We start from the raw sequence: 25180 nt of genomic DNA, 5'->3' as shown, positions 1-25180 counted from the left end.
TACAGATGGGTCAGCTAAGGTTCAGAATGGGGGTGTGCTTGCTCTATGTTTCACAGACTGGATGACAGAGTCTGGCCTGGGCTCAGCTCTGAGCCTGGCCCTGCTAATGTTATGCTTTACTGTTGTTCATACATTTTTTTTTTTTTTTTTTTTAGTAAATGAGTGTTGCTGTATGTGAGGCTCCAGACTTGTGCTTGTGTTTGCTACATAGAACCTGGTTAGAAGTCCCTGGGATCTCTCCTTGATCCATTTTAGCATTCCTTCTTGCTCTCATTCCAAGGTACAGTGTTCGCTGGGGACTTGCTGAAGGCTTTCCTGTTAATTGATGAAGATGGTGGGAATTAGCCAGTCCTTAGGTATTGATTGCTTGCCTGACTGCATTTGTTTTGTATTGTGCTCATGTGGCATAAGGAGAGAAGATAGCAGTGTTCCAGGAGCTCAAAAGCAGAGGAAGCAGGGCAGCTTGTATTTCTTTCTTTTAATTAAATGTTCACAATTGTGTACATATATAGTACTGTAATGTGATTATATTCATCCCTGTTGCCCTTTCTTATCTCTCTTTCACTCCTTTTGACTCCCCTTTTTTCCCAACTGACCGCCCTCCCCCCCGTGTGTGTGTATGTGGGGGCACGCATGTTCACACATTTGTGGCTGCAATGGCCATGCCATAGCCGGAAGTTAGCACTCTGCAGCACTCCTCTTTCATTCTCCAGATCCTACAGTCTTTGCCACAGTCTCCTTGCAGCATTCCTACCTCAGCCTCCCTCTGTCTCCTGCCATGTGGAACTGCGGTACTTGACTGAGCCTGTACCTCCTTCAAGCTTCCACTGTGGCCAAGCGCCAGTCCCCCTGTTTGGAATGCAGTTTGGTAAAAACGCAGTCGACTTTGAAATGTCAGTCAAATGTTTCCTCCTTTGTGAAGCTCATCTGTTTCCTCCTATGGCCCTTAGGCATCCTTTCCCTCATACCTGTGTTGAGCCTTGCTGATTTGCTTCCCAACCTCACCTTCCATGCAGCGGTATGGGCACTTCCTGCATCAGCCAATGGCTTTCCTCGTCAGAGAGAAAACTCCTTAAGGAAAGAATGTGTGTTTCACTTTTTGTACAGTGTAGGTGTGTATGAGTGTGTGTGTGTGTGTGTGTGTGTGTGTTTGTGTGTGTGTGTGTTTGCTGGTGAGTATCAAACCAGCCTTATGTATTTTAATTAAGCATTCTGCTGCTGAACTACATCCCTAGCCTAGACTCTCTATTTAAATGTTCTCTCTCTCTCTCTTCAACTTTTTGAAACAAAGTTTTACTCTGAAACACACTGGCGTTGAACTCTCTGGGCAATGTGCTCCTGTAGTCTCCTGAGCACTGGAATTGGAGGCAGGAGTCATTATGCCCAACCTCTCTTTAAATCTTTACGTTCTCTTGTGGCGCAGTAGGACAACCATATATGGTTACTGAATGAGTGATGAGAATTCATTAGGTTCCACTGACTTTACACTTAAGGTAAAATACTTGTTTCTCTCAAGGGAAGGGTCATTTCAAGGACTGGAGAAGTATCAGAAAGAATTAGGATAACAGGCTCTTAGTTAGGCATTCATCTTCGATAAGATTACTGCGTGTCAAGCAATATAGAAGTGATGACTTGATTGTAGGCAGGAAAGGAAGAAGCAGAGAGGAAACAGACACAGCTGTGTAGACTCACCACTCACAGGAACAAGGTCATAAAAGAAAGATGGAAAAGGTGATGACTTCAATGACTGAAGGATGGTGAGATGGAAAAAGTCTTGAGCCCACTGCTTACATATTCACACTCCAAAAGCACCGGCTCACCACTGAATCCAGCATGTCCCATGCAAGCGAGAGTCTCCTTCAGCTGGGCAGGAACAGCTACTGCCCATCGCACAGGAGCTCATGACTTTCTAACTGTGGCCATCACAAGAAGAAAATACACAGGCAAGGATGAGGGTATTTATTGCTGGTGGAAAAAACTTCCCTAGATTGCAGGCCTTCAGGTCCTGGCACTGCCAAAACTCTAAAGGCAATTTGAGGGTTTGGAGGAGGATGTGATGTATATGTCTGAGCCAGGAAAATGGAAAGTTCAAATCCAGCAAAAGGCTACATAGCAAGATTCATCTTAAGGAAGGAGAATGCGTTGGAAGCAGATCACCTTTTTTTTTTTTTTTTTTTTTTTTTTATCTGCAGGATGAACAATATCCTAGGTATGCAGTGAGAAATTCTGGGTTTTTCTGAGACTTGTCACACTCCCCAGCTGAGTAGAAGAAAGAGAACGTTTTGACCTTTTGAATGATAGGGACATGCCTCGTTTTTACCTGTGGACACGTCTGCAGAGGTGGCGTATTCTACGCTGAACGGAGATACTTCTGGTTAGGAAATGGTGTCTGGGGTGGATAGTTTTCCGAGACTTGACCTTTATTCTCCTGGAATTTTCCTTTAATCGTGAGTCAGAACTCCTCAGTCAGTGATGCCTGGAAAGGAACACCTCTGTGTTCTTAGCGTGGCAGACTCAACGTAGAGTATTTTGTCAGTACTGCAGGATGAGCTTAAGCGTTATCTTTCGATGGCCTTACTAGCCATGGATGTGGAAAAGCCTGAGGAGAAGGTGCTGGAAGGGGAAGTTGGGTAGGTTACATCCATCAAAAATCATTTGCATTAAGGAAGACTGATGTATTTGGTTACTGGCTTCTTAATACAAAGAAATCAAACAAAAGAGAATAGAATCTGAATTTGAATAAAAGAATATTATCGCCCTCAAGTCCGACTTTTTGCCTGGTATGGTGGCACAAGACTGGAATTTCAATGTTGGGAGGTGTAAGCAGGAGGGTCAGGAGTTCAGGGCTAGTGAGTTTGAGGCCAGCTTAGACAACATGAAACTGTCCCAAAAAACCAAAACAACAACAGCAAAACCAACCAGCCACCCCTGGAAAACCCCTGATTTTTCAATGAAATTCTGTGTGAAAAATGTTTATAGTAGGTACAAAATATGTGGTACTTTTTTCCTCCTTCCGGTGGGACAGGGACTTCTAGGTTGTTTATTTGTTTGTTTAAAACAGTCCCACTTGTTGCCTGGGCTGGCCTAATTTCATGGTGGTCCTCTTGCCTCTCCTTCCCTGCTGAGAAGGTTTGAGCAAGTTTGCAAGTTTGAGCCCTTGCAGCCAGTTTTGAATGTTCGGATTTAGACCTGGAGAACAGGCTATTCAGATATGTCTTTAACTTTTGCTCAAACTCTGGCCCATCCAAATGCTTGCGTCTCATCTTTCTTCTGTGTATAGGCCACCATGCAAAAACTGACTTTCCTTTTTTTTTGTTTGTTTGTTTATTTGTTTGGGGTGGGGGGGTGCGCAGTGAAAGAACAGCTTCAAAAACCGGGGGGCAGAGGCAAGACTGCAGGCATTTAAAACCAGCCTAGTTTACCAAGTGGGTTCCAGGGCCTGAGCTACGAATGAGAGCAGTCTCAAAAGTATGAAGGAAGAGAAAAGGGATGGCTGGATGGGTGGTAGGAGTGTGATCTTGTACATTTTCACACTAAAGTTTTCAAACCCTAAATGAATGACTTGTGGGTGTTTGAACTTGTTTGCTTTTGCTGAATGTTCCGAATTACTTGATACCTGCCACCTCCATGCTAGTAGCATGTAAAACATAAATGGCTTATTTGAAAGCTGTCAAAGTGGGGACATCAAGATGGATGAAAATGTAAAAAGTTTCTTTTATATTCATTGATTGAGAGTTTTCAAGAGAGAGAGTTTTTGAGAGAGAATTTTCAAAGTGGTGATACATACCTGTAATCCTAACACTTGGGAGGCAGGAAGATCAAGAACTCAGAGACAGTATGGTCTATATCGTGAGTTCAAGGCCAGCCTGTGATACATATGGAGACTCTGTTTCAGGACAAAGCAAAACAAATCATAACAAAAGTTGTCAAAATGCTTGACTGAAGCAGGATACAGTGAGGAAAGACTGTCCTACACTGAGAGTCTGGGGCATGGGGCTCATGAGTTCCAGACCAGCCAGGGCTGCAAACTGAGACTCTGTCTCAATAAACTACCACACTCACTACCAACAATTCCTAAATGCTTCTCAGAGAATATATGGGGACAGGTCAGTCATGACTCTATTCATCCTGTGTTCAGGTCCAGTCCATGGTGTGCTTTTTGTTTGTTTGCTTGTTTTGTTTGTTTGTTTTTGCTGGTGCTAAGGGCAAGTGAAGTTGGGCAGAGTGGGTCAGAGAAGGGGAAACAGGGAACTGAGGATCTTCTTCTCTGGAATTTAGAAAAGCTTGTCCTTGAGGCCAGAGGTGCCTGGAGCAATTAGTATGTGACAAATTTTATGTGTCACTCTCTTACCTCCTTGTCCTCTACTAGGCCCCAAGAACTGATCCTTCTTTGTGGATGCGTGTCAGCAGGGCCTCTTTTGGGTTCCTCTGTTCTCGGGTTTTTATGACAGAGTTCAGAAAATTTAAAACTCTTTGAACATTAGTGATTCATATATATTGAGTCTTGTGTGTGTGTGTTCTTTGTGTACGTATGGTTCCTGTGTGCAAATGCTGGTGCACGTGTGTGCCTGTGGAGGCCACAGGCTAATGTCAGATGTCTTTCTCCATGACACTTCACCTTTTTTTTTTTCTTCTTCAGATAGTCTGCCATTGAACCTGAAATTCATTGAGTTGACCAGACTGGCTGGTAGCAAGCGCTAGGGATCCTCATGTCTCTGCCTCCTGGGTGCAGGGATTATCCAGCTTTTATGTGAATGCTGGAGACCTGGACTCAGGCCCTCACACTTGCCCTATAGCTCTTGACTGACTGAATCATCTCCCCAGCCCCATATTTTAAACCTTTTCAGAGGTTAAGCCAGGGGGCCACCTGCAGTGGGCAGCAGAGTTAATGTTACGAAGTCTTGACAACAGAGAGGAAAACAGGCCTTGTTAACAGAGTGAGGCCTTCAGTCAGTTGAGGGTACACTGGGGGCTCCCGTTCCTCCTCAAATGTTCTTGCAGTTGTTTTAGTGTTGCTCTGGGAGAATCAGCTGCCAGTGTTCTTCAGGCTGGCTCCTAAGTCACAGCCCTGAATGTGGCTCGAGGTGGAATGACGTTACGTTGGCATTCGGCAGGGACCATTTCCTAAGCTTGTCTGTGTGAAGAGGCCAGCCAGCAGGGCACAAGAAACCCTGCAGCTGGCCTGGGTCCTGTGAGTCTTGCCCTCAGGCCTCACTGGAATGATACTGGCCTTTGCAGTCTCCAGACCTCTTTTTAGGCTGTAGGCCAGCCCTTCACTGGCCTCCTAGAAGTCACTGAAGCCCTGGATCTGGAGCAAGCCCTGCTCCTGCTCTGGCCCCTGACTCATTGTTCTTCCTTACTTGGCTTGTCTGTAGTGTCCCCCGCCCCCCCCCCCCCATGCTGGGGTTGTTGAGATACATCTGTTCTTAAGTGTAAGAAATTTTTTTCACATGTGGTCAAGGGACCTCAGTGGTGATATCACATGGAGAACTGTCTCACGTTGGTTCCTGAAGGGTCTTTTTACTTTTTGTGTCAAGGCTTCTGCTGTGTTTGACTTCTAGATGTTCTTGCTCCTGCTGCCTCGGTCAACACATCAGCAGGAAGAATGTCCAGGTCCCTCAGAGTCCCTTGCCCTCAAGCTGAGGTCAGATCTGTCCCAAGCTTAACCAGTGAGCTCATTTCTGAGGTCCAGTCCTTGAGGTTCCATGTGAACACTGGGGCCCATTACTGCAGTGGACTCAAGGCAAAAGGACAGAGAATCCAGAGGTAGAGGCCTTGTGCTAAAGCCCTTGTTTTCTAGCTCACAACAGATTAATCTTAGACACATCCTTCATCCTCTGAAGTCTATTTCTTCTTTAAAATGGAGACCAACATATAATTTCTTTAATTTTTTTTAAAAATTAACATTGGGTCAAGTATGATAGCACATACCTGTAATCCTGACACTTGAGAGGCAGAGGCAGGAGGATCAAAATTTGAATTTGATTGCTGGCATCTGTGTAAAGATGGAAGGAGAGAATCCACCCTACAGTTGTCGCTTGGTCTTCACACACATGTCACTCATGCATACTCTCATATATATCGTACATTTGCCACATGGCTTGCATGCCCCCGATACATACATAAACATGCCACACATGATAATAAAATAAAATAAAAACTCAACAAGTGAAAGATTTATTTAAATCTGTGGTTCCAGAGGGTTTGGTGCATAGTAAGTTGACTGTGTTTCTGACCTCAGAGGGAGGCTGAACACCTTGTCAGTACTATTTGTGGCAGACACCGTCCATATTATGATAGCCCGGCAGTGGAAAAACAACAGGAAGAGCTTAGCCTCCAGGCTCCTGCCACTAGAAACCTACTTTCTCTACCTAAATCTCCTGTCCTAAAAAGTACACACAGCCTCCTCCCCAAACAGTGCTAATAGCCAGGAACCAAGTGTTCAAAACGTGGGCCTCAGGAAACATTTCATGCGTAAACCACAAGACAACCCATGTTTCGTTTCTTTGACTTTTCTTAACCTTTTGTGGTTGAGAAGTGTCATGTGATGCTGTCTTGAAGTTCTGAGTCGTAGTTAGGTGTCTTTGACTGGAACCACAGCGTGTATGTAAATTAATTAGACCCAAATAATATTTGGTTATATATGTCTTCTAGACATTGCAGCTGGGGATACAGCTTAAGGATTTTTGATGGGAAGAAGCCCGGGTGTTGTAGGAAACAGAAATGTAGTGTTTGTGTGTTATGTCCTACTCCTCTGAGAGGAACTGGAGGGAAGAGCAACTTGAACCCCCTTTCTTAGATTAGGAAACCAGGGGTCAGAATGTCTGTCTCCAATGAAGGTTGTGACGGGTCTGCATATTGCGGCTTCTGCTCACTTTGGTTTTGAGCCGTTCCTGCAGTTTTTCTTTATTGTCTTCCTTCCCTGGCATGAGTGCCTGGCTGAGGAGAGCAAGGGCCCATGAGGGGGCACAGGATGTGAAGAACAGGAAGGGGAAAGATATTTGTGGGGGCAAGGCTTATGAGGCCTGCTGTCTAGAGTCCTCACAGACGTCAAGTTCTGAGGAGGGACTCGGTTGACTGCATTACTTCCTGAGTGAAAGATTTACCTCCTTGAGTGACCTGGTTAATTTGCATTTACATTTCCGAGAGAGTACATAGATTCACTGTGAAGCTGAGTAGTGACTGAGGCCAAAGCCGCTGTGGAAACTAGGGGAAAAGCCATGTGCTACTAGCTAAGAGCAGCTGAAGGGACTTGGAGCGGAGACAAACTCACTTGCCCCTTTTTCTGATCCCATTCCAGAAATGTAATGGGGTAAGTAGAATTCTTTTAACTCTGTGAAGCCAGAGGTCTAGAATTTTACTGTGGCAGAAGAGTTTGTTACTTCTTGTGAAAAAAAATAACATAGAATAAGGTATTGTGTAGAATATTTATTGTTTCCCCAGCCATAGTGTGATTATCTGTATTTGTGAAAGCCTGAGATTAGCATGGAGATTTGAAACCCACAATATTCAGTAGGAGAAGCAAGACGGCAGGAGGCCTCAGCCTGCTGCCAACTTTTGCTCATGGTGTGTGCGTGAAGAGCATCACTCTTTCCTGCCCACCTTCTGATAAAGGTTCTGTCAAGCCTTGGCACAGCTGCTGACCCTTAATGACCGAGAGGAAGATCGTGCCTTTGGCATGTGGGTCGGATAGAGGAGGATTGGCATTAGGAGGTAGCCAGTGGTTCTGTTGTGGTGGTCTCTTTGGGAGGCCACGCACCTCCGTCTCATTCTAGTCGGCATCTCCGGATCTCAGCATCAGTGCTTCCGTTCTGGAAGCAAAGGTCATGGATGACCCCTTCCGTGTCCTGGGATGTTGAGCGGGGTCCTTTCAACACTGGCATTTGGAAAATATTGAGGAACAAGGAGGCAAGTACACAGTCTGTGTTGATTTGAGAATGCTCAAAAAGTAGTGTTTTGAACTGGCTACATGGATAAGTGTGCCCCTTGACCACCTGGCAGTGTCAGGCCGTTAAGATGGAAAGAAGTTCCAATAAAAATAAGACTTTTCAAATAATTGTTAGTTCTAGTAGAAGAAAGAGTGAAAGAATTATCATGTGTATTTCTGAGACAAGGTTTTGCTCTGTAACCCTGGTTGTCCTTGAACTGGAGCTCCTCCTTCCTCTGCCTCCCAAGTGCTGGGATTACAGATATGTGACACCATGCTGGGCTGTGAAGCTAATTATTCATTAGGCTCCATCTAAGTATGACAAATATGAAAAAGGCCATTTCAGGATGATTCATGGAAGAGTGTAGACGATAGACATCAGGAAGACTTCCTTCCTGAAGATTCCAGTTTGGACATACGTAGTGTGACGACTCAGTTCAAGCCTACCTCGTGAGTTTCAGTTTAACTCCTAAGACCTTCCAATAACGTAGAAGCTATTTCCTAATGCTGACTGTCTTACAGAGGTTGAAACTGAGCAGCCTGAGTGGTCTTCCACAGAGTTAAGATCTGAATACAGGCTGTCAAACACTAGAGCCTGAAGCTCAATCCTTAGGCCATTACTGCCTCAGGGCAGGGATTATTGGGTTTACTGGGTGAAAGAAAGAAGTCGAGAGTGAAGGTGACAGGCCAGAGAAGGAGTAAATGCAGAGACAGAGACAAGAAGCATGACAGGAGGGAGCTAGGAGGCTTTGACTGTTAAGATTAGATTGTGAACTTTGCTCTAAAATTATGTGAAGCCCCAAGGATGTGTGTTTATGTGCGTGTACTCACCCGCCCCCATTCGATCACACAAGTGTACATGTGAATGTACATGCGTATGCACACTCTTCCTGGGAACCAAACCCAGAGCCCTGGGCATGCTAGGCAAGCTGTGTAACTACTGAACAACGTCCCTGGCTACCTTCGGGATTTTAAACAGGGATATCACTGTGTCATTGTGGAGGGTGGGCTGGAGAGGGGCCCAGATTGGCAACAGGAAAAGCAGTTGGGAGCCTATCAAAGTAATCTGGGTGTAGAGTGCTCAGAAAGGGATCTGAGCAGCTGGGTGAGTGACAAGTGGACAATGGGGCTTTGGGAGACAGCAGGAAGTGGAGTCTGCCAGCGTTGGTGTAGAGCCGTGTGTAGGTGTACTTCCAGTTTACGTGACTCTCATAGTGAAGTACAGAGAGAGGAGAAAAGACACTGAAGTCAGAAATGGGCCTGCGTCCCACAGGAGTCCTGCTGGATGTTCAGAGAGCTCGGTAGGATATGACAACAAATACAAGGGTTTGGCCACTTGTTGGATGTTCATTTACTCACTGCCAATCCTTTTGTTAAAAGCTTATTTTAATCGGGTCACTCCAGGTCACTCAGTCTTTGTGAGGAGTCTGTTTGTTTACTTACCTCTGAACAGACATGGCGATGGGAATAGAGAGGACTTAGGTTTGCTTCTCTGAGTTGCTCAGAACACAAGTGTCAGAGCTGGAATTTCAGTCCTTGGTTTGATCTGGAAACTTCTCATGCAAGTGCCGTCCAGTAAGGCTCTCTAGAGGAAGGCAAATGCTCTGGACTGGTCACTGCTGAAGCCTCTGGTTGTATGGATATTAAGTACCTAAAGGGCAGCTAAGATCTGTGTTTCTACTTAGTTGAAAATCGTACTGTATGTGACTCGTGGCCACTGTGTGGGTCAGCTCAGCTCTCTGCTCTCTTTGGGAATTGTCTGTATTATCTGTCATAAGTAGGTGATGGTTGCCCCCACCCCAGATGAATCACAATGAATTTTCTAGTTTTTTTTTTTAACATTTAAATTATATTTATTCATTTACTTATTTTGGTTTTTTTGGGGGGGAAGGTCGGATCTCCCCCCCCCTTTTTTTTAAGATGGTGTAATTAGTAAACGAAACTCAAAAGGTAAATATTTATTTATTTTTTTTAAATGTGTTTGGATGTTTTGTCTGCACGTATTCCTCTAATCCACCTGGGTGCCTCATGCCTGCAGAGGCCAGAAGAGGATATCAGATTTCTAGAAACTTGAGTTACAGTTGGTTGTGAACACCATGTTCGTGCTGGGAACTGAACCTGGCTTCCTTGGAAGAGCTCTTAACAGCATCTCTCCAGCCCTGGTCAAGGCTTCACCGTCAAGGCCAGGCTGCCCTGAAACATACTATGGTCCTTCGGCTCCCCAGGACCAGGGGTTACAGCTAGAAGGTACCACACTGGGCTTGTTGCAGGTTATTTTCACTCCGCACTGGTCTCCTGCTTATTTGAGCATCTGATGAGAGTCATCACCTCTTGAGGGAACGTACGCTGCTATTGCACAAGATAGCCGTGAGATGTCCGAGGTCCCTTACGGCGAGGTTCCCTGGTTTGAAGCATGAAGAAGCAACCTGCTAGTATGTTACTTCCTTGAGTGCAGAGACCTCTGGTGTTTTGTTTAACGTGTCTGGATTCTAGAATAATGTTTCGTGCATAGCTGACCCTTGATAGTTTATTGGAGGAGTGGCTGCAAGAGTCCCGGGTAACACTTCAGGATCAACCAGAAGAACTTATGAAACTCCCAAGAAAGACAAGAGAACAGAAGTACCACAGAGGGAAACTCTAGGACTCAGAGAAGTCCAGAAGGAGGCTCTTCCAAACCCTGAATCACTCCCCGTGTCAGACCTGCTTGGGCAGTCCAGTAGGATTATGATTCTTGTTTGTCTGCTTTGGTTTTTGAGGTAGGGTCTCACTCTGTAGCCCAGGCTGGCCTGGAACTCAGGATCTTCCTGCCTCAGCCTCCCCAAGTGCTGAGACCACAGGTGTATGTCACCACTTCCAGCTTAAAAGCAAAAGGAACAATTTAGCCACTGTTCCTGGGAACAAAATCAGAGTGGTGGGTGTGGGCTCCAGATTGCAACCGATTCAGTCAAAAATCAGGGTGTGGGGGGGAGTCCTCTATCCTGACCCCCACTGCCATTAGGAATGTTTTCAAAAATACTCATAATTGCTGGCCAAACAGCTTAGCAGTAGAGTACTTGGCTGGTGTGTGTGTGGGGGGGGGGCCCTGGGTTGGATGCCTACGAATAACTAGATCAAGAGCTTCTGGCTCTAGTTTCGATAGGCTGTATGATAAAGCACCCAGTTTATTATGTTTTGACAAAGCTTTAACAGCCGCTGGAGTAGTGAAGTATGTCAATGGCCATGAAGAAAAGGAGAAAACAAAACAAAACAAAACAAAACAAAAACCCCAACCAAAACCAAAACCAAACCAAAACAAAACAAAACAAAAAAACCAAAAAGGAGACCCCCTCTCTCACCCTTTTAAAAAACAAACCTGGGAACTGAGCACAGTAGCACCTATAATTTCAGCTGCTGAGGAGGCTGAGACAGAAAGAAGGACCTGGGGTTTGAGGCCATGCTGGGCTACACAGTGAGATTCTGTTTAAACAAAACGAAACAGAGCTGGGAGTGATGGCTCATACCTGTTATACCAGGAGGTAAGAGGTAAGAGACAAGAGGACCCTTGCACCTTTGAGGCCAGCCTGGACTGCACAGTTAAATTCCAGACAGCCTGGACCACAGAACAATACCCTGCCTCAGAGCAAAGCAAACCCAAACCAAATGAAACCCAGACACGGGCATGTTTAAGGGAGAAAGAGGTATGCAACAGAAAGGTGTTTTGTGGGTGAGGAAAAGAGTGAGCTGCATGAACCCATGATAACTCTTTGTCCAGCTGCCTCTCTTGCTGCAGGTTCCCACGGGAGCCGTTAAACAGAAGTGAGTCTCCAAACCTGGTAGGCAGATTGGCAGTTTGCTCCTAGCCTGTGATTTTCTAAGTACTATTTGAGACTATTAGGTATGTTGTGTAAGAACCTGGCAGCCTTTCACAATGTCCCAGTCACATCTGTGTACTTACTTCTATTATTAGACTTTCCCATACTTGCTTGCCAGGTGACAAAGAAAAACTGATTTTCTTTATTCTCCACTTTTCTGTTTCCTCCTTTCTCTCCCCGAGTACGCTTTTTCTACTTAAACCGAAATGGTAAACTTTTGAGTCATTTCTCTATGTGGAAATAATTCAGCCTGGAAATGCAGCGTTCTCTTTCAGTTGTGATGGTGTGGCTCTATTTTCCAAGGCCAGGGGCCCTTAACATTTTTCTCACTGAGCTTCTCTCTTGACCCTGAGTGAGATGACTCAATGGGCAAACAGAGGTGCCTCCCACCAATCCCGAGGACCCGAGTTCAATTCTTGGAACCCACATGGTGGAAAGGAGAGAACTGATTCCTACAAGCTGTTCTTTGGCTTCTACACACAGGCTGTGACATGTGTATATACTCCCATCCAGAAGAAAATAAGAAAGGATTTCCTCTGTATGAACTTACTCTGCATGGATATTATTCCTTAACAGTAGATTGCTTGCCTGGCGTGCTTGAGGCCCTAGGTTTAACTCCTAATGCTGCAGAGACACTAGTAAATTAAGAATCTCCTTTGCTGCCCTGAGGATTCTTGGCAAAGACTTTCACAGTACCTATCAGGCAAAGCTAACCGTGGGTATTCAGTTCAATTGGTATTCAACACCTGTCACGGGTCTCTACCGTTTCTAAACCGAATTGTGCTCTTTTATGCATGTGTTGGTAAGCTCATCTGACCTTTAGAAAAAGTAAATCCCCCCTCTCTCCTGCTAAAGTGGCAGAGTCAAGACTAGAACTTGAGTCTTCGTGACTCAGGGCATGATGATCGGATTCCTCGAAATTTAATCCCCAGCTCTATAAATTGAGGATTAGGTAGTGACTAAACACTCTAAGTCTCCATTTCTTGAGGAATTAGGCTAAGAGAGGATTAAGTGAGCCTGGCCAGGGTTATAAGGCCAATAAGAAGCAAAGCCAGGGAAAACTCAGGCTTGTCTGCTTCTACTACAGCCATGGTTTGAAGAGAATTTCTTTCTCCTTGTTTATTAATCAAAGACAGCTGTGACTGTCACTTGCAGTGTTGTGAAACTCCCAATTAGCATGAGAAAATTGTTGCTAATGCAGCAGTCTCTGCAGATTACTGCCAAGAGCAGAGAAATGGACACTTTAGTCTCCGAGGCCTTGGTGTGGGTGCCTTCTGTCAAATGTGGGATAATACTGAATTTCATCCTCCAAGCCTCCTGGCAGCTCAGATCTCAAAACTCCCTGGATCGAAACACACCCTCTGGGTTCCAGAGAGCAGGGTGCCATTCCCCGGGAGAGGGAGAGCTAAAGCTACTCAGAAAGGGGGCAGGGCACGATGTGGTGGTACCTGCCTGGAGTCTGAACTGCTGGGGAAACTGAGGCAGGAGCACTGAAAGTTCAAGCCTGGAGCTCCTTAGTGAGTTCAAGGTCAGCCCAGGAGACATTCTGAGTCTGAGACTAAAAGAAAGCCTCACTGGTGATGTACTTGTCTGACACATGAAAGGCTCAGGCTCCATCCGAGGTACTGCAAACATAAGACACTAAACTAAATAACATATCAAAAAGAGACCAGGTTCTGTCTCCATCAGTGGGCAAAAGGGCATCTTCTTGTGGCTTGTGAGGTTAGCCTGTACTTTCTACATGTGTGTCTGTTCCTTGGGTTCGGGAGGAGGATAGTAATTCAGTGAAATAAGGGAATTTGTCTAGGACGCACCTCAGAGCTTCCCCACCATGGCCTGCCTTCTGGAGCACGCTTCATGAATTACTGTGGGTTTTCCTCTAGCCTTCCCCAGTGTTGTGAGTGTCAATAGGATCATCTTGGATCAACCTCTGCAATAGTAGGCACACGAGGAACAAAACGGGGAATCCTCTGATGTTTTCAAGAAGTGTGTGTGTGTGTGTGTGTGTGTGTGTGTGTGTGTGTGTGTATTGGACGCTACATGCCAGCCTCGGGAATCATTCCTCAGGTACTGTCCACCTTGTTTTTGAGATAGGGTCTCTCACTGGCCAAGTCTTCTAGGCTAAACTGGCCAGCAAGCCCCAGAGATCTGCCTGTTTCTGCTTTCCCAGTACTGGAATTACAAGCCTGAGCCATCACAACTGGCTTTTTCCGTGTGGGTTCTGGTTATCAGACTCAGCTGACTTTGAACTGACCTACCTCTGTGTCCAGAGTGCTGAGTTGATACGTATGTCCTGTCATGCTTGACTCCCACCAATTTTAAGTTTCAGTGAAACAAGCTTGTTGTTGAGACACTTTTCTTTTACTGCCCCCCCCCCCCGAAAGAAATGACCTTTTGTCTTCTGATCTTGAAGCATCTCACGTTTTGTGAGAGTCATCATTCTTTACTCTTGAAAACAGGGCCCATGCCTGATTCACATGTTCTGCTTTTGTGTTGACCTCTACAAAACGATGCTTTTCCCATGGCGTGCCTTCTAGCATTACAAAGCAGTTGATATGTGTGTACCAAACGCTGATATCCGCGTTCCACATGTGTATATGTTCTCATAAACCTTACTATTGCTTTGTGAGGTGAGAGCTTCCGGTACTGCGTAGTATCAGTGAGGAAAAGAAAATAATAAATCACTCAGAGTCATACAAGCAGGAAGTGACATGTCATCCCTGGGAGGCCTGCCCAGGAGGAGAGGAGGGAGGGAAAACTGTGCTCAGAATGTAGTATATGAGAGAGGAAAAAAGGTGAAGTGTGAATTTAACCCACAGCAGGGTATCACCACACTGTACATGTGTGTCCTTCCTACGGGACCATGCTACGCCGGTGAGGTTTCAGGTTCCATGCTGAGCCAGCGCCGTGGTACTGCCCCCTGTTGGCATTGTTGAGTGTGCACAGGCTTGTTTTTTGTTTGTTTTTGTTATCGAGACAGGGTTTCTTTGTGTAGCCTTGGCTCCCTGGACTCGCTTTGTAGACCAGGCTCTCCTTGAACTCACAGTGATCCACCGGTCTCCGTCTCTCTGATTTTTTTTTTCCTTTTTTTAAGTATTTTTATGTGTGTGTCCCCCACCCCTCCCCCTAGAGGTGGCTCTTTCCTTCCACAGTATGAGTTCAGGGGATGGAACTTGGGTTGCAGGTCGCAGGGCCTGAAGTCAAGCGTCTTTACCCACTGAGCTATGTTGTTGGCCCCAGTTGGTATTTATTAGTTACTTGGAACCAATACACATCTTTAAGGTGACCAATTGTTTTTACTTCCTAGTACTTTCCAATTCATGGGAAGACCAGAAGGGGGCACCACAAAATTGACTCATTCTGGTGACAGAGGCACTGGGTTAGTTGTGATTTGGTAAACAACAGTGCCATCTAGTGGAGTAACTTGTTAATACCAGGAAAATTCTCTTCCTCTCTTTCTCTCTGTGTGTCTCTCTCTCCCTCCCTCTCTCCCTCCCTCCCTACCTCTCTTCCTCCCAGCCCTGGCTGTTCTGGAAATCTGTATACCAGGGTGGCCTTGAAATCATAAAGATCCGCCTGCCTTTGCCTCCCAAGTACGTGGTGGGATCAAAGGCAAGTGCCCGGGCGTGGGATCTCTTTTAATTAGCTTAATTTTTAAAGTTTTGGTTGCTAGAGGAAGGGTAAGGTGAACAGGAAGTACCAGCCTATTATTGCCAATGTAGATCAAGGCCAGCCTGTTCCTCAGAGAGGCCAAAATGCTCATCATGGTCTTTCAGGTTAGTTGAACCCATAGATTATTATAATGTTAGAAAAACTCTGAACTTTAGACACCCCTCTTCCGCTTCTCTTGCCAAGTACCTTCCATGGTGTACACTGCCACACCCCTCTTGAGGCTTTGTGATTTGGAATTTCTTCTCTAGCTGCCATCCCCATGGTGATTGATAAGAGTCAAACAGGTGAATCCAAAATATAAAATCACATGGATCAACAACACTGGAGCAATGTTCTGTTACAAGAAGTTGTAAATGTATATTACCAATAGACTCCTTAAGAATTGTGCTTTTGTTGTTGTTGTTGTTTGGTTGTTTTTTTTTTTATTTTATTTTATTTTTTTTACAGAGTGTCTCTATGTAGTCCTGGCTATCCTGGAACTAGCTTTGTAGATCAGGCTGACCTTGAACTCATAGACATCTGCCTGCCTCAAGGCATGAGCCACCAAGCCCAGCTTCAGAACTCTGCTTTTGAACTTGAGCTCTGTTTTCATCCAGCCCAGAGTAGGAAGATCAGGGATTTTGCCTTTTCCCTTCCTCCCTCTCTCATACCTCCCTCAGGGCAGGGCAGTGGACCTGTTAGGTGGTGCAGCTCCCTTCACAGCTGCTTTCTGAACTCTCCCTCCCTCAGACTACCCAAGCCCTCCCTCTCCTACTGCAGCAGCTACAAGGGTACTAGAGTGGGTTGAAGAAGGATCTCTGCCCCTTCAGAGAGCTTAAAAATGACAAATTGGAAGCTATCAGTGCTTGCCTACCTAGGCATACCTGGAGATCCAGACAGTCAGTAAGTGAGTCCTTCTCTGTGTCATGAGAGTGGCTTTTAGCTGGTTAGTGACTTTTCCATCTCAGCACGCCTGCTTCCACGGCTTTTGATTGGTTTTGTAATCCCTTTTCTTTGTGTAGTTGAGGTCTGCCTGAGAAAGCAAGAGAAGTTTTAACAGTTTGCATCCTGTGTCTTTCCTCAGCAGCCAGCAGAGCAGCCAGCAGAGCAGCCAGCAGAGCAGCCATGAGGATGATTCCAGCAGGTTCCTGAGCCCTCGAGTGCGAGAAGAAAGGTACGTTTGAAGAAGCCGGAGTGATGGGGAGTAATGGCAAAAAATGTCTGATGGGATGACCATGCACCTGCTGCTTCTGTTGTGTGTGAGCACTCTGAGAAGCAGAAGGGAGGCATCTGGCCTTTGTCCTTGGAGAATGATTGGAAAGACAAACTGTTGTTCAAAAAACCAGAGGGAGCAACACTACTGCAGTTGCTGAAGGCATGGGGCTGGAAGGAGGGAGGAAGCCAAGGGCAGACCAAAGGCTCTGGGCAGACTTTGGGTTTAGGATTTGAGTCATGCCTTTGTTTTGTTTTAAGACAGGGTTTCTCTGTAGCCCTGACTGTCCTGGAACTGGCTTTGTGGACCAGGCTGGCCTTGAACTCACAGAGATCTGCCTGCCTCTGTCTCCCAAGTGCTGGGATTAAATGCGAGTGTCATACTTTAAAGGTTGACTGTAGCATGGTTTGTGTAGTGAAAAGAAATTTTGTTTTGTTTTTGTTCTGGGTAATGTGTTTTGTACCTGAGGAATTTGTAATGTCCTAAGATGGGCACTTGTAGTCCCCGAAGGCTGCATCCTTTGGAATGGAGCAGATTGTGTGCTTGCAGTGGGGGTTATTGGAGAAGAGGTTCAATAATAAAATTGATATGGATGCTACAAGGAGAATGTGGGAGTGTGGAAATGCTGGGTTGAGGATTTGAGAGCTGGTTCTGCATTAGGGTTGTGAGGACTAGCGCTGACCCGGATCTGTTTCATTAGCGTTGTGAGTATACAGAGTGGTTTCTGGTATTAAATTAAGTTTGTCTTTATGTAAATCAGATAAAGGTGATTTGATCCTGAGCCGAGAGCCTCTAGCATGCTGAGCACACATTCTGAATTCATTGCTGGAGAGAGCAGGGCAATGGATGGGGAACTAAAAGAAAGACCATGTAGATCTACTGTAGGGGCTCTGGGTCTTGATAATTTTGGGACAGTCTGGGGGCTGGAGAGATGGTTCAGCAGTTAACAGCACTATCTGCTCTTCCAGATGTGCTAAGTTTAACTCCTAGTACCCATATGGTGGCTCGCAACCATCTATACGGGGGTCTGATGCCCTTTTCTGGCATGCAGGCTTACATGCAGATAGAGCACTCATACATAGAATAAGTAAATCTTAAATAAAAAGTAAAAAAAAAAAAAAAATTTGGGACAGCCTCTTGCTGTGTAGCTTAGGCTGGCCTGAACTTGAGGTCCTCCTGACTGGGTTTCCTCTAGGCGTATGCCCCTGGACATGACTTGAGATATGTGTTTCAAAGGAAGAAATCAACTGTATATTAGAAAAGGTCATTTACTTAGAGCCTTTTAAAAATTACATCGTGTATGTGTGTGTGTTTGGACACCTGTGGCTATTAGAAGACCATTTTCAGGAGACTCTTCTGTCCTTTTACCCTGTGGGTCCTGAGGCTTGAACTTGGCTCCTCGGGTTTGATGCCCAGCTCCATTACCGGCCAAGCCATCTTGTCTACTCGGGATACATTTCTTTTGGGCTTGGCAGTCTATGCCTATAACCCAGCACTCTGGAGTCAGAGGCAGGAAGGTAGATCCCTGGAAGTGTAAAGCCAGCCTGGTCTATGTAGCTGCAGGCCTGCCCAGGTTACCTATGGAGACCCAGTGTCAAAAACAAACAAATGAACAAACAAACAAAATCATTTGTAAGTCTAATATTGACTAACTTGAAATGATTTCCTATGAAAAACAACAGGAGAATTTTACTTACCAGCCACCTAAAGGCCAATAACTGACCCTTCTACCGGAATCCTACATGCTAGGATTACATCCTCACACTGCTCTTCAGATGGTCTTTGAAGGGGGTGTGCATAATTTTGATCTGCATGAATTTGAGCAGATCTGGTGTATTATGATCCGTTTTTTGTTTGTTTGTTTGTTTTGTTTTTTCAAGATGGACTGTAGAGTCAAGAAAATGGTTCTGAGGCTATTTTATTTTAATTTTTTTCTCTATTATTATTATTATTCATTACAATTTATTCACTTTGTATCCTGGCTGTAGCCCCCTTTTTTATCTCCTCCTGGTCCCATCCTCCTTCCCTCTTCCCTGCCATGTCCCTCTCCTAGTCCTGATAGGGGAGGTTCTCCTCCCCTACTATCTGACCCTAGCCTATCAGGTCTCATCAGGTTGTCTGGATCCTTGTTCTCTGTGGCCTAGTTAGGCCACCTCATCAGGGAAAGGTGATCAAAGAGCTGGCCACTGAGTCCATGTCCGAGACATCCCCTGCTCCCCTTACTAGGGAACCCACATGGAGACTGAGCTTCCCATGGGCTACATCTGACCAGGGGGTCTAGGTCCTCTCCATGCATAGTCTTTGGTTGATTCATCAATCTCTGCAGGACCCTCTGAGGCCATATTTTTTGGCTGTTTGTCTTCCTGTGGAGCTTCTGTTCCCTCTAGATCTTTCTAGCTCCCTCTTCTTTCATAAGATTTTCTGCACTCAGCCCAAAGTTTGGCTATGAGTCTCAGCATCTCCTTCAATACCCTGATGGATAGCTTTTCAGAGGACTCCAATGGAGATGGCTCCTGTCCTTTTCCCTGTCTTCTCCAACTTCTGATGTCTTTCCTGCCTGCCCTTCTGAATGAAGATGAAGCCTCTTCTCTAGGGTCCTCCTCATCGTGAGGCTCTGTCATTCTAAGAACTGGCCGAAAGGTGTGCAGTTGTGACACTGTTAATGACAGTACTCCAGAGGCAGAGACAAGTAGATCTCTGTGTTCTTAGCTCGCCTGTTCTTAGAGCAAATTCCAGGACAGCCAGGGCTACAAGGGGAAACCCTGTCTCGCAAACAAACAAATAAAATGAAGAGCTGGATGACAGACAGGAAGTTAGACTGGAAAGAATGTCTCTGGTGAGTAAAATGGCGCTCACACTTTTGCACCAAGGTCACACTGTGGCTCCGCTGGCCTTTATGCTCCAGATCGCTGGGTATAGTCATGGGCTGCCATTCTCAGTTCTATATACAAAATCCTACAAAATAAAACTGAAATCGAGTTGGAGAAGGGTAAGTTATAAGTGAGAAGGATTCAGTCCACGTTAGAATGTGGGTTTGTACAATGAAAACAGGCCCCATACAGTAATGAACTCCCCTTTTACAGGAGAAATCAAGCCAAAGCCAGGGACTGTGTCAAAAGGGACTCTGTCCTGGATCAGAGTGCCAAGGGCTCTCTAAATATTATGTTTGCATTACAAAGTCTTTTAAATTTTGTCCCATTTCTCTGATTTATGTCCATTATTAGCCCAAACAAGTGTTTCAATTCAGTCTACATGAAGTGACTGTGGAGAGGTAGTGCCTCTCCCCCACCAAAAGAAAAGACTAATTAGTCCAGATATTTAATCAGTTTGATCTCAGGATAGCTCTTTCAGTCTCTCTGTTCCTCTCTCTCTGTGTCTCTCTGTCCTCCCACCTTCTCTTTCTTTCTTTTAAGTGGCAAGGCCTCTCATTGGCCTGGAACTCATTGGTTAAACTCCCAGTGAGACCCAGGGATCCATCTGTCTTTGGTTCCCCTATGCTGGCTGTGACTGTAAGCTCAGGGTTCCTGGAGATGAAACCTCTGCTTATGTCAGCAAGCATTTTACTGACTGAGCTACGTTCCCAGCCCTTCAATCCAGGCGTTTGGATGACTGTGCACTGTCTCATTAATGGCCACATTTCCTGTGCTATGAATCTTTCCTGTAATCTTCCCATTTGCTCTGTGACATTCCTCTGGGGGGGGGGGGGAGGCAATTGCCGCAGGGACTATCATAGACTAAGAGGGACCAAGAATGGGTGGTCAGTGGCTGCTTCTAATACCCCAGATCATGAAAGTTTGCTTCATAGATCAGGCGAAAATTAACATTGATTTTTTTTTTTAATCTTAAAATTCTTTAAAATTAAAGGTTTTTTATTTTAAAAATAAGATTCCCTTTTAGTTGGTTTAATAAAACATTGATTCTTTCACGCTGCACAAAGTTCAGGATATACTATTTAGAGACAGTGACCGCCTAGCTCTAACCTTGTACCACTTGACAATCTAATCGCCATGTGACTGCCTCACCGTGCGGACGTCACGGGATCCTCACCTAAATCGAGTCAGCTGTAAGCATCTCTAGGAATCTAATCTTACTGGACTAGCTCCGTTGTTGACTGAAGTGTACTCATGTGCCCTGTGACCGTCTGAACAATTGTAAACGAAGCGTCTTTATCTGGTCAAACGGGGCAACAGCGATTTCCAGGGCAGCTATGATGTCAGAAAGAAAAGTCAGTTCTATGTAAAGAATCCATTTGCTGGGAAATGGGGAAGGAGTCGGAGGGAGGGCTGTCTCAGAAGTAGGACACTTGTGAGCTCCTGCTGGGTTTCCAGCAAAAAGGAAAAGAGAGCACGTCCTGGAGTTTGTGGGTGCGTGTGCCCATGTCTGCACTTAGTAGGTGTTAAATAAAGGGTAGGCATTGCACTCTCGTTCTGGCTCCCAGTGAGACTTGATTCTTCTTGAGCAGAGCTAAGCTCTCCTGACCCATGGTGCCAAGGACAGGAAAGGGGGTGTACGAGGCCTCACCCAGCTGAGAACAATTGGCAGTTGACAGCTCCAGGGGGAGGGAGAACTGCCCATGCTCCAGTGGGTGGCAACGCACCTTGTACCTGAGGGAGCACAAGTTTGGAGTCGGTGGGGTATAAAACAACAACAACAAAGAATAGGCGTGGAGTTGGGAGGGGGATGTGGAAAGGGGGGTTTGTGGAGGAGTGAGTGGTAGAAATGCTCAAAATACGTTATTTGCATATATGAAATTCTAAAAGATAAATAAAAAAAATTATATATCTAAGAGGTCACCCAGACAGAAAATGTGGGTGGGATTCAGAACACCTGCAAATGCCAAGTACAGACACTGGTGGGTAAACAGACTACGGTGTGACGTCACCTCTCAAGAGTCTTGTTAATGGTGAGACATACATGCAAATGACTATACGATATCATTTTGCACTTGGCATTATGCATTCAGTAATAAAACAAAATCCTGGTTAAGTTCTAAGCTGTGCAGTGAATCCTCTACATATTTTCTTTACATTTGTGTTTTGCCAGCGTGTATGTCTGTGCGAGGGCATCAGATCCTCTGGAAATGAGGTTACAGACAGTTGTGAACTGCCATGTGAGTGCTGGGAATTGAACTCCGGTCCTTTGGAAGAGCAGCCAGTGCTCTTAACCGCTGAGCCACCTCTCTGTCCCCTCTACATAGTTTCTTAACACAGCCCTGTTTCTGTGGCCCTATCAAGTGGATGCTGTTTTGTTTTCCCTCAGAGTTTAGGAAACTTGAGGCCCAATGTAGTTAAGTACCTACCTAGGAGTGCTTACTGTTCTGGGGGTCAAGGCTAGGGGTGCACCCATAAAGCCTCTGGAGGGTGATGCTTCAGCTGAGAGCTTCAGGCTGAGTAGGAGTGTCACGCTGACAGCATTCCTGGGGAGGGAACAGGATGTGCGCAGGCCCGTGGGTGTGAGAGAGCGGGAGAAAGCGAGAAGAGCTCAGGAACCACAAGTACTAGTCTGCTGCAGCATCTTGTCCTAAGAGTGGGCTTTTAGGAAATGGCCAGAAAAGATTATTTGATCAGGTAGACAGGTTTCTTGATGCCATGTAAGGAGTGCTCTTCATTGACAGGAAACCTTGAGAGCTAGAGTGCTCTGCATCTTCCTGTGCAACCTTATAAACAGCAGCTTTTTGAGGCAGAGTCGCAAGTTGCTCAGGCTGGCCTTGAACTTGCCTTGTAGCCTAGACTGCCTGGTTCTTCATGCCTCCACCTGTTAAATTACAGGTGTTTCTTTATGAAATTTCTGGAGGCTGAGAAGCCCAAGATTAATGTACTTGCAGAGTTAGTGTTTAATGAAGTCTGCTTTTGCTTTTCTGCCTTTCTTCATCTTTCTTCTTATTAAAGGTAGAAAAGATTTAGACTAACAAAAATTACCTTTAAAAAAAAATGCCCTATTGAGTTTAATTTGAGTTGTGTTGAGGGTTTACTTACTGATGTATGAGCCATTTACCGGTGACTGTATCTCTGAAGAAATGCCTTTCCCTCCTCCCCAGCAACTGGTAACTGGGTATGAATCCTCAGGGAAAGGTGGGACTTAACAGTCTGTCATCCTTATGTGTTTGTGTCCATGTGAATGGGTACACAAAAGTGTGCTTGTGGGGGCCAGAGATCAACGTTGGGTGTCCTTGGTGAGGTGAAGTCTATTTTGAGGCGGTTTCTCACTAGGCTCTGAGGTTTGCTAGCTGAGCAAGGCTGTCAGATTTTTCTTCCCAGGCGCTGGGATTATGAATGCTCTGCCCTGCCGGAGCTCTCTATTGTGGCTGCCAGAGTCTTATGCTCAGCACTTCATCAACTCAGCTATCTCCAGGCCTTCTTAAAAAACAAGCAGGCAAGCAAGCAAACACCATCAGTGGTCCCACTGTGTGGTGCAGGCTGGCCTCCCATCCAAAAATTCTCCTGTCTCAGCTTCCCAAATGATGGGGTTGCAGATGTGTGCCAAGATGTCCAGCTTGCAGCCCATTGTCTTCATAGGCCTCTGAAGTCAGTTACATGGGAAGCTAGAATTTCAGCGTGAATTGGAGTATGGCGAGGCTCATTCAGTCTATACCACCAAGTCACTAAATCTGTTCTTGTTTAAAGGACCTTTAAACACACATTTATCACCTTGTGCATGCACACATGAATGTGGAGGTCAGAAGACAACCGGTGGGAACAGATCTGAATCCCCCTATCCAGGCTCCTAACCATTTGTTGAATGCGTACTATGTGCTGTCCACTCTAGGCATCATACACAGCTATGATCAAGTCAGCCGCTCTGATGCTTGCTGGCCAGCTAGAGGAAACAGAAACTAAACAAAGAAGCTACTGAGTAGTAAGAAATGCTCCGGAGGAAAGGAAAGAGGGTGATAAATTCAGCAAGGACTGAGGTGGGCAGGGAGGGGTGACTGCCATGGCAACACTGAGAGCAAGACCAGATGGAACATTTCTGAATGGTGGTGGTGAGGACACAAAGAGAGGAACCAATTAAAAATGTGAGAAGTAGAGCTGACAGAAATGACATCCAGGAGGCTGTCCAGGATGAACGTGAGTTTCCTGGCTAGTGCAGCAGGGGATTTGGCAGAGTCTAGAAGCTGAGAGCCTCCTGCACTGTGATCATGGCTCCAGCACAGCGGCTCTCAAACTTCCTAACGCTGCGACCTGTCAAGACAGTTCCTCATGTTGCAGTGACCCCCCAACCATTAAATTATTTTCCCTACTACTTCATATCTATGACTTTGTTACTGTCATGTGCCATAACATAAACATCTGCTATGCAGGATATGTGACCCCTGTGAAAGGGTCCGTTGATCTTCAAAGGTGTCTTGACCCACAGGTTGAAAACCGCGCTCCAGCGCATGTCATGTGATAGTGGAGGAAATCAGTGTGCCTCATCCTTCTCCTTTGTAAAATTCATGTCATGACCGTGCCTCATAGCATTGTGCAAATTGAAACCATTGCACGTGATGTTTTTATAATAAGAATATGCCTGGCCCATGCATGGCTAGTGTTTTTTATGTTTTCATTACGTATTGTTAGTACACTGTGTATGTTTGGAGGAATATGAAGCATAGCCATGATTACTGGGTTTCAATTTCGGCATACAGAGCGTGAACTACTCATGGTACATGCAAATGAAGAGGCAGACTCTGCAGGGGCTGGGCTGGGAAGTTCGGATAGCTCATCTTCAAAAGTACTTGTTTGGAGCTGTGGGGGTCAGAGGTAACTCAGCGGAGGAGCACTTGCCCTAGTGTGCTGGAGGACTCAGATCCCACCACCAGCACTGCGAACAAACATTCAAAGATCTGGTTTAGGCCGTGAAGGAATTGGATGTGCAGCATATGTGTGTGGAAGGAGGGAGGGTCCTCAGAGCTGAATCGGGATCCCGGCCTGCTCTGCTTGGCTGTGCTCCTATTGAAACGTAAGGAAGCCAGGTGTCAAGGAGGAGAGACCCGGAGGGTAGGAAAAGGAATATTCCTAGGCAAGTAATAAGAAGAATGGATGTGTGCAAGTGGTACAGATGGGGTCATAGGTGATGGAGGAGGAAGGAAAGACGGTAACTTCAGGGTATCTTCTTTGCAGTAGTAAGGAGTGAGATCGTCTCTAAGGTGGGGTGTGAACAGTCTAGGGGTTGGATTACATTAGTTTTACATTATTATCATTATTATTAAATTTAAACTTTAAAATTGCATCTCCCCCACCACCGTGTGTGTATAGAGGGGAGCGTGTATATCAAGGTAGGCACGCAACAATCCGAGACCACACCAACTTGCTGGAGTCACTTCTTTCCTTCCATGTGGGTTTCAGGGATGCAACTTAGTTTCTCAGTCTTGAAGGCAAGGACCTTTGACTGCTGCAGGCTTATAGATATATTATTCCTGTGTGTGTGCCTATGCACGAATACCACAGCATGTGTGTGGGGCCAGAGATCAGCTTCGTGGAGTTTGTTCTCTTATCTCTCTCTGGTTTCAGGGTTTAAACTCAGCTCTCTAGGTTTGATTAGCAAGAGCTGCCCTCT

The 25180-nt window shown here is 45.6% G+C and overlaps 1 protein-coding gene across 2 annotated transcripts in view; it reads left to right on the top strand.

The window, feature by feature from the left end:
- Gramd1b (GRAM domain containing 1B) overlaps positions 1 to 25180 on the top strand; it is a 134803-nt gene that overhangs the window by 24834 nt on the left and 84789 nt on the right. For both annotated transcript variants that reach the window (XM_055621791.1, XM_055621790.1), the window contains exon 2: positions 16514 to 16603. In XM_055621791.1, the coding sequence (XP_055477766.1) occupies positions 16514 to 16603 (90 nt within the window). The remainder of the gene's footprint in view (positions 1 to 16513; positions 16604 to 25180) is intronic.

This window comes from Psammomys obesus, unplaced genomic scaffold, assembly GCF_907164565.1.
Source record: "Psammomys obesus unplaced genomic scaffold, mPsaObe1.curated_primary_1811, whole genome shotgun sequence".
Taxonomy (NCBI): domain Eukaryota; kingdom Metazoa; phylum Chordata; class Mammalia; order Rodentia; family Muridae; genus Psammomys; species Psammomys obesus.
The sequence above is the reverse complement of the archived record's forward strand: the minus strand, read 5'-3'. Positions and strand labels throughout refer to the sequence as shown.